Below are 10,000 nucleotides of genomic sequence, written 5' to 3'. Positions count from 1 at the left end.
TTCTTAGATCGTGCTGTCAAACTGTGACATCAAGACCCAACGCGCTCCGGTGGGCACTGCACTGTTCCCCGCCGCCATCAGCAGACCCGTGACGTGATCACGGGACACCATTGGGTTTCTGTGACAGCGCAGGGTCAGATTTTTAACCCCTGTCACTGCCATGATGCTGAAGCATCGCACTGATCAGAAGAAGTGATTGGACACTGCAGTGGTAAAGTCCCCTAGGTGGACTAGTAAAATCAGCAATAAAAAGTTTTAAAAAAAAACAAAACAAAAAAAACCACAACTAAAAGTCCAAATCACCGCCTTTTTGCCCCATTGAGAATAAAGAAAACAAAAAAAAACAATAAGCAATCAATGAGTCCAGATCCCGAAAAATGAGAATGCTGCCGGTCTCGGAAAATGCCAACAAAAGCACAATTGTTTTTTGTTTTTTTACAAACTTCCGATTGTTTTTTCACCACTTAGATATAAGTAAACCTGTACATATTTGGTATCTATGTACTTGTACTGACCTGGGGAATCATGTTGCTAGGTCAGTTTAACCATGTAGTGAATATGGTAAATAAATAAATAAATAAGAAAACAAAAAAAAACAAAAAACAACAATTGTGCAATTGCATTATCTTTTGTAATTTTATTGCACTTGGAATGTTTTCCCATTTTTCAGTTCATTATATGGTACAACTAATGGTTTCATTCAAAAGTACAACTTGTCCCACAAAAAACAAGCCCTTATACAGCTAGATTGATGAAAAAATAAAAAAGTTATGGCTCTTGGAAGAAGGAAAGGAAAAAACGAAAATGAAAATCATCGGGGGTGAAGGGGTTAAGCTAAAATCTCTCAATGGTATTTTGTTCTGACCAGAGAATTAGAAATGTGTCAGCTAAAAACACAGACCAAAGCCATCTGCCTGGATTAATGAAGTGTATATAAAATAGAGGCTGGTTCTGATGGCAGGAGTATACTTCCTAACAGCTGTTTCGCAACCTTTTCCTTCAGAAAAAGCGGTTGCGAACAGCTGTTAGGAGGTCCACTCCGGCCGTCAGAACCAGCTTCTATTTTATCATCAGGTAAATGCATAAGCTCCTTTTTTAACCTTAGGCGCATGGTGCTTCCTATTCTTTTGCACACTCTCTCTGCCCTTGGCATCTTTAAACCACTGATGGCATTTACTAAGATTATGACCATTGAGCAGAGCTGTGTTTGCTGAGATTGGATTCTACTCTGCGGTCTAATTATTTGATGTATCTATGAGGGGCACATGATTAATTACATGCCTGATCACAGGTACATATATGCAAAAATTCTCCAACATGCGCACCCATTGGTCCATTTTCCTCTGAGTTCTGCATTTACCTTATTTACGTCTTATTTTCACATTATAAAATATACACCAATGTCATATACATTCATATAATTCATATATAGACATATAAATTGTTCTTGGCTGGTTCTGTGTGGCAATTTTTACCCCCTCAACCATTTTATATGGGAAGAATTCTTCCTGCCCACACCATTGGTGACCTATTTCCATGTTTTGTATGTCTTTTGTACTATTTCACATTTGCCTTTTAATCATTAATAAAAACATTTTTTAATCATATTTGTGGCTCATCTCCCTTTTCTCCTTTCTTGATTTATATATAAAAGAAAATACAAAGGTTGCTTTAAAAAAAACCAAAACAAGGTACAGTCCCTGAGGAAGATAAGAGCGAAACGTACGTAGGAGAACGTGGGAGATATAGAAAGCACAGTCTGAGATCAGTAAGCATGGTTTTAACTATTTAAACCTTTTTGCACTTGGAGAATTTACTGACTAAATGTTTGTTTATTTGTCTGGCGGATAAGGAGCAAGATTTAAAAGCACTAGGCACTTTTTTTATCAGGTTCAAACCAATGTTGGTTAACTGGGTGTGAGATAGGGTAAAGATTTTGAGAAAACACTAGACACTATTTTTATGTTATATATGTTTATCATTATATATTTATAATTTTCTATATTTATCTAATTGTTGTCGCTGTTTTAGTCATATAACATTGTTTTTGCACTTTTTGCAATTAGTGAGTTTTTCGAACATTTATAGCACTGAGGCACTTTGTAACTATATTTAATATATTATTTTTTTTCACTTGAATAATATTTTTTTTTAACACCCTTACCATTTTATATTTATCACACTTTATATAATTATTTATTAGATATTACTATGGCATTGCGACACTTTAAATAAATATTTTATTTTTTCACTAAAATATTTGTTTATATTTTTTTATATAAACAACATTTTTTCACCTTATTTAATAAATTATTTATTTGTTCCAGTACATTATTTATTTACGCTCCGCAGATTAATCATATGGTTTAAAATTTTATTTATGCTGTGTATTTGTTATAAGTGGATTTTTTTTACTTTTTATGATACTCTGAACTGTGGACGTTGAGTTATCCCCCTATTTGTGTATTTTAGCATGTGCTACATATTTTTTATGATATTTTTTGTTTTGGATATATGTCTTTTTAAATAAATATAAACAATAACAATTTTGGGCTTAATACCTTGTTTTGGTTGTTTTTAAAGCAACCTTTGTGTTGTGATTTTAGTATTGGTGGTTCTTTTGCTCAAAAAATTACATTTTAGTATTATCTATAAGAGAATTGTGTATTTTATATATAAAACAAATAATAGGATTTGTATAAAAGTCCTTTCCTTCTCTTACAGCTGCCAGTTATGTCCCTTTACAGTGTTGTTTCTCAATGTTATAAGTCTGTATTTATACGTGTAGACGCAAACGGTCTGGGAACACAATAAAACAATTCCTTTGGCTTTCCTGGATAGGCTTCTGTACAAAAGATCCCCCCAACCCAGGAGGGACACCACTTTGAAGGGTTCCAGACTTGATACAAGTAACTACACGTCACGTAACACAACCAGACACTGCTAAACAGTATCTTTAGTCATAAGAGCCAGCAGACACAAGTGTACAATGCTTGCTAACTGTATGATTGTTGTACAAGTGTGTCATTTCTGTAATTAATTACACCCAGGTCATTTTCTACCCATCCATCAGATCAGATACACCGTCACATAACCATAATATTAACCTTTACTGAACAACTAACAGAACTGCCCTGCGGCTCCAGAGTTAAAAATTTCCTCTTTTCTGCAGAATGAGATTGTAACACTGTTAAAACTGTAAAGGTCACAGACTACATTGTAATACCTTGCATTTCATCATCTGCAAGGAGATTGCTTCCGCTTTACAGAGAACATCATTTACGTCGAGCTTCATGGAAAGTTCATTGATGTGCTAAAAAACAAAATGAGAGTTAATGTGGCTTTCAGATGAATCTCGTCTATGTGCCTTGTGTAACAAGTATGTAACATAGCGGAACCAGGGTCACAGGAATCTCCGACAACCTTATTTATGGTGCATCGGAGTCAAACAGCGAGGGGGTATTGGCTACTGAAGAAAAGCAATATAGATTTGTAGAAGAGAAGAAAAAAAAAGATAAATGAGATATGGAAGATAGAATTGTGCAAAGGGTAGGAGGCAGATGAGGCAGAATGTTAGGATGACTTGTGAGATGTCTCCATACAGTATCAAGCTGCAAAGTGAGACGGATGGTTAAGTGCTGTTAGTCATACATTGGGAGGCAGAGAATGGGAGTCAGCACAGTGTAAAGACATTACTAAAAGGACATTAGAGCAGTTTAACCCAGGTATGATTCATAAACTGTAATTCCATTTAATACTGTACACCATGTTATTACAACATTGACATACCTTCAGAATCTCATTGAAGCCAAAGCCCCCATCCATTATTTTCTTTTTCTCAGACTCTAGTATAGCGCAGCAAATGAGCAGATGGAAATTCTGACACGGCAAGTCTGTCCACATTACCTATAAAATTGTTGAAAACAGTTTACAACCTTTCACTAGATGATGAGAATCCTGGAGTCATTTACATTCAAAATCTATGAATACAAATGAGCAGCTCAGAGAGCAAATCATTGGTCCTCTTCACCTTTTCAGCTGTTGCGTTTCGCACAAAATGAAGAGGCTTATGATTAGTTCCACATCGCTTAACCATTTTGGAAGCCTGAGTTCGCCATACACAGACTCTATTCAGGGTCGTATTTTAGATAGAACTTGTTTGTTTTCTGAGGCATGCTATATACTCTGTGCAAATCCACCGGAGCTTACCTCCCACACTCGAAGAATATCATTGAAACTGAATTCCCTTTTAAATCGTATCAGAAGCCACCGAAAACAGAAATACAGATAACCAGAGTCCTGTGATTCTAGATTTAAAAAAATAAATAAAAAAATAAAAAAATCACACATAACTTAGGAATGTCTTACAAAGTTTCGGCCATGTCCTATAGTTTAGCGATGATCTATAGATGATGCAGAATATATCTTTAGTTGCTGTAATCATAGAGGTCATAAGTTCTGTATATAAGCCTTGTAATTAATTTCATAAAAGGAAAGCATTTTTAGATACCCTTATCCATACATCATTTCAGCGACTTTATGGGTCATATGAATAGGATTGTCTCTTGCAAATATTTCACTTCCCAGACATGCAGTGTTACAAATACGTTAAATTACCCCCAAAGTGTCCATGTAGAGAAGGCTGGTAGGTAACTGATCCATTCACCCCTTAACGACCGCGGGCAGTAAAATTACGTCCTAATTGTCATAATGTTACTGCCCGCGGTCCTCCGGCGGCAGCATGCCGCGATCGGAGCACATCTCAGCTGATTTTCACAGCTGAGATGTGTGCCTGCTAGGCACGAGCAGAATCGTTATCTGCTCGTGCCGATTAACCCCTTAAATGGCGCTGTCAATACGTGACAGCGCCATTATAAGCACGATCGCGGTAAACTTTTACTTACCGCCCGATACCGGAAGTCACGTGACGCGATCACGTGACTTGCGATAGTTGTCATGGTAGCACAGGGTCATGTGATGACTCCTGTACTACACATGACTTGCTTTCACTTTCACTATGCCAGCGGCACAGCAAAAGAGAAAGAGAGCGTATCTGCTGTTTACAGCTGTGTAGCTGTGATCAGATTGCTGATCGCAATAGCCCCCTAGGGAAACTAGTAAAATAAAAAAAAAAAAAAATTAAAAAAAGTTTTAAAAAATTAAAAAAAAAACAAAAAAACCTAAAAGTTCAAATCACCCCCCATTCGCCCCATTGAAAATTAAAGGGTTAAAAAAATAAAAAATATACACAGTTTTGGTATCGCCGCGTTCAGAAACGCCCGATCTATCAAAATATAAAATCAATCAATCTGGTCAGTATACGGCGTAGCGGCAAAAAAATTCCAAACGCCAAAACGACGTTTTTTTGTCGCCACAACGTTTGCGCAAAATGCAATGAGGCGATCAAAACATAGCATCTGCGCAAAAATGGTACCGTTAAAACGTCAGCTTGAGACGCAAAAAATAAGCAGTCACTGAGCCATAGATCCCGAAAAATGAGAATGCTACGGGTCACGGAATATGGCGCAAAACGTGTGCCACTTTTTTCGGACAAACTTCCGAATTTTTTTTAACCCCTTATATAAAAGTAAACCTATACATGTTTGGTGTCTACGAACTTGCACTGACCTGAGGCATCACCCCCACACATCAGTTTTACTATATAGTGAACGCAGTGAATAAAATATCTCAAAAACCATAGTGATATCGCACTTTTTTTTGCAATTTTTCTGCATTTGGAATTTTTTTCCTGTTTTCCAGTACACTATATGGTAAAACCGTTGATTTCATTTAAAAGTACAGCTCGTTCTGCAAAAAATGAGCCCTCACATGACCATATTGACTGAAAAATAAAAAAGTTACGTCTCTCAGAAAAAGAATGGCGGAAAAAAAAACGGAAAGCGAAAAATCGGCCAGTCGTGAAGGTGTTAACTAGGTCTTTCCCACAGACCACAGTTCCGAATTTTGGACTACATCGTAAGCTATAGTTCTCTGTATGCGTCTAGCCATGTGTCTAGCCACTACACAGCCCATTTATCACAAATGTCGTATGGTTCCCAATAAACTAAAGCAAAGTAACGTTAATCTATACATACCTAGATAACTACAAAAGCCACTGTCCAGAAGCCGCAGCAGAGTACTCAACTGCACCAACTGTGTTTTCATTCCCTGCATTTGTTCTTCAAAGTTCTGATGCTTTAAATAAAAAAAAAAAAAAAAAAAAGTTGAAATGGTACCAAAGTAGAGATGATGTGATATGATTCACAGGGCCCAATACCCAGATCCCTATTTTTCGGCTGCTGGATGGAAACCATGAGAACTGCCTCCTACGTCCCGGCATCTGTAACACTTGTTTTGAGTAGGAAGCCTGGCACATCATCGTAGTGGAGTGCTGCACATGTGACGTTGCCCCGGGCGTGCTAGCTAATAAAAAGAGTTGCGGATGCCAAGAGGTAGAAGGTGGTTCTTAGGGCTTCTTTTCAGTGGACAGAGATTACTAATCTGACCGTTAGACCAGATCCTGCAAATCAGTTTGCGTGAATTCTATGTGAATTCTAAACCATACTCCTGTAAACTGATTATACCCCCACAATGGAACCAGTTGATCGGTAAACACCACTAAACCTGCACTACGCTGTGAACAACACTACTTTAGTTTTTCTTAAGAGCGTTAAAGTGGCAGTGACGTCTATAGCGCTGCAGCCTATCACTAAGCTCAGTCAATGTACATTGGCAGAGCAGCTGCAGCGCTGTACATGTGACGTTACCACTGTAGCCTATAGACAAATCACCAAAGCAGTGCAGGACCCTGGATGAGAATATACAAGAGAAAAGTTATTGGTATATGTAAAATCCCTATAATTGAAAGAAGAGTAATAAAAAGAAGGAATAATGGATTGACTTGCTCTGGATACATGCTAGACTCTATACAAAAAAGACCCCCCACTAAAAAATATATGTTGCGGTTTGAAAATATTTTTTGTATCATTAGCTATACATTTACCATTTGATCCATGTACGATACGAAGCACCAAAAGGCATCAACTTCATTCTCCATAACGTACAAAACAGGTGAGAGCAAATCGCTCATCCCTTGTACATACCCTAAAGTGGAGAGAAAACATAAGAGGATGTTAACAGTAACATATGGTACGTATAAAGAGAGTTGTATGATTATAAGGTTAACTTCACAATGCCCATTGGTGAAGCATACAAAATTGGGTCTAGATATATGTGGACAGTAACAGAATTTTCATAATTTTGCCTCTTTACACCAGTATAATGGATTTTTAACAGACCCTGAGATGTGACTAAAATGTAGACCTTCGGCTTTAATTCAAGGGGATTTAGAAAATATTTGCATTATCCGTTTAGGACTTACGGACATTTTGAAGCATTGAAAGCATGAGCATAACCAAATACGGAGTTTCTTACCTTGAGAGCCTTTATTAGGCCTTACTGAAGTCTTCTTCAGTTGTAGTTTGTGTGAAGGCCTTAGGTTAGTCCACAGTAAAAGATGCCTACACATTAGAATAATAATAACCATACCTGATTTCGGCTAAACATTCTTGTGTATGAACAGATTCTCCAGCAACAAAAAAATGTCAACACCTAAACCACAGGTGGTGGCTTATTCCTTTCGACTCAATGAGAACTCATGCATGAGCATGTGCATCTGAGGCAAGCATGAGTGTATAGGGTGTTGGGTGGAAGAAAACATAGTAATCTAAAAAGGTATGGATGCATTTTATTAAAACCATTCTCGATCAGGTTCAGGTCAACAAACTTGACTTGGCCTTTAAAAAATAAAATTTGATCATTTTTTCTTAAACTATTGGGATGCATTTGTGCCATGTTTAGGTCCTTATTAGAGATGAGTGAGCAGTAAAATGCTCGGGTGCTCGATGCTCGGGTCAAGCATTTTGAAATGCTCGGGTGCTCGACTCGAGCACTGAGCCCAATATTAGCCTAAGCGAGCATATTTCCGGCGACACCCTCGGGGCGGTCTGAAGAAAGCCTAAAAATGTCACACATGTTTAACAGTGCTCAAATGACATGGGAGCAGGAAGGGGAAGACCCTTGTAAGCATTTCTGACTCCCAGGTCACTGTTGTGAGCAATGTTTGAGTATTAGGGGGAGGAAGAATCCTGTGTTCCTCCTCCAGTGTGACATGCACTTTCGCTTCGTAGCGTATGTGCAGCAGCTTCTCTCTGCCTGTACATTCAATGCTACACGAAGTCAAAAGTCAACAGTAGAAAAAAATAATAGCATTCCCACCTCTCTGTAGACTCTTGAGGCTCGTCCAATCACTCCAGGACCTGCCGGTAATCAGCTGATGCGGTCAACTGACGGCATCAGCTGATCGTTTAAGTCCAGCAGTGAACAGCCGGCTTTTTACCGCCCAGCTGGTTTAAACGATCAGTTGATGCAGCCAGGTGACCATATCAGCTGATTCCCGTCCGATGGCTGCAGGACCCGCTGGTAGTCTACACAGAGGTGTATAGTTTTTTTTTCTACTGATGCATCAGCTGATTGTTTTAAAGCCGTTTATAGAATCAGCTGATGTGTCATGTGATTCAGGTCCTTGACCCTGACACATCATCTGATCGGTTTGCCTTTCAGCAAACCGATCAGATGATATTGGATCCGGATTGAACATCGCGGGCCCCACGACCCAGGACTACGGCGGAAGGGATGAGGTTCTTTAGTTCAATAAAGATGGAGTCACTAATTGTGTTGTGTTTTATTTCTAATAAAAATATCTTTCTCTGTCTTGTGTTTTTTTTTCATCTGTACTAGAAATTCATGGTCGCCATGTCTATTATTGGCGTTTTTGTGCTATATCACAAGACACAGCGGGAGGAAGAACGCTGCTGCTCCTTGTGCTGTGTAATCACTCAATGAGTGAGCACAGGCTGCGGGTTGGTAGGCGGTGACGTCACCGCTGCCACCGTTGCCATAGTAACCTAACGAGCAGGTTACTATAGCAACAGTGATCTCCGATCACCTGATTCCCAGCGCCGCTATTCTGCGGCTCCTGCATGAGCCAGTACACAGCGGCGTCGGTAATTAGGTGATCGGAGATCACAGTTGCTATAGTAACCCGTTCGATAGGTTACTTTGGCAACAGTGACGTCATGTCACCTAGTACCTACACTACCTAAGACACCCACTAAATCTGTCCCTGGCTCAGCAGCACCTGTCCCTATACTAGCTGACTGTGGATCACAGTGCTGACGACAGCGCCGTCAGGTGTCATCTAGAGCTGATGACGCTGTGTGGCCAGCCAATCACTGTAATGCCACAACCAACATGGCTGTGGTATTACAGTGTGTGACACCCAATCCATGCATGTGGCCTGACTCTGTAAACACCAACAACATGCAGGGATGGGGAGCCGAGCATCTGCCCGAGCATTTCGCCGGTACTCAGAGCTCCCCAAGTATCCTGAGTACTGAGATGCTCAGGCGAGCACCAAGTAGCGGCGAGCATGCTCGCTCATCCCTATTTCTTATCCTTCTGGACTGTGAAGCATTAGATTATCAGGTTTGGAGCCTTTTTCCAAGTCCAAGTAGTATGTGGTTCATCCTTCCATCTGGAATCATATCAGGGAACCAGTTTCTCCATGATAGCCATAATTGCCATTGAGAAAATTGTGTTATGGAAAATTATCCTGCCCATAGAACTTGGTCCATAACTGTGTTTTCCAGCAATGTCCAAACTAGTCTTTCTGTTCTTGAGGGTTATCTTTGGTTTGTATCCTCAGAAAAACCCTCTGGATTTCAAAATCATTAAGGCATCACTTTAACAATGATATTCTCCTCATTGAGTTTTCTTGACTTTGTAAAAAAAAAAACCAAACAAAAACAAAATAAACCAAACCTTTATAACATCTAATCAAGAAACATCTTCTGCATTTCACATGTTTTTGGTAGTTTTTCAGCATTTTTGGAGTCACTGACCATTCCTCCTTTTTAAGAAATTGTAAAATTGTTTTGCC

At 39.1% G+C, this 10,000-nt stretch overlaps 1 protein-coding gene across 1 annotated transcript in view; it reads right to left on the bottom strand.

Annotated features, from left to right (window-relative positions):
• The window catches only part of TBC1D15 (TBC1 domain family member 15), a 244,217-nt gene that overhangs the window by 6,107 nt on the left and 228,110 nt on the right, over positions 1-10,000 (bottom strand). The window contains exons 12-16 of the mRNA XM_075344894.1: positions 7,004-7,104; positions 6,096-6,195; positions 4,210-4,307; positions 3,790-3,906; positions 3,227-3,313 (exon numbers count right to left, since the gene is read on the bottom strand). Of these exons, the coding sequence (XP_075201009.1) occupies positions 3,227-3,313; positions 3,790-3,906; positions 4,210-4,307; positions 6,096-6,195; positions 7,004-7,104 (503 nt within the window). The remainder of the gene's footprint in view (positions 1-3,226; positions 3,314-3,789; positions 3,907-4,209; positions 4,308-6,095; positions 6,196-7,003; positions 7,105-10,000) is intronic.

The sequence above is a fragment of the Anomaloglossus baeobatrachus genome, chromosome 4, assembly GCF_048569485.1.
Source record: "Anomaloglossus baeobatrachus isolate aAnoBae1 chromosome 4, aAnoBae1.hap1, whole genome shotgun sequence".
NCBI classification, from domain to species: domain Eukaryota; kingdom Metazoa; phylum Chordata; class Amphibia; order Anura; family Aromobatidae; genus Anomaloglossus; species Anomaloglossus baeobatrachus.
The sequence above is the reverse complement of the archived record's forward strand: the minus strand, read 5'-3'. Positions and strand labels throughout refer to the sequence as shown.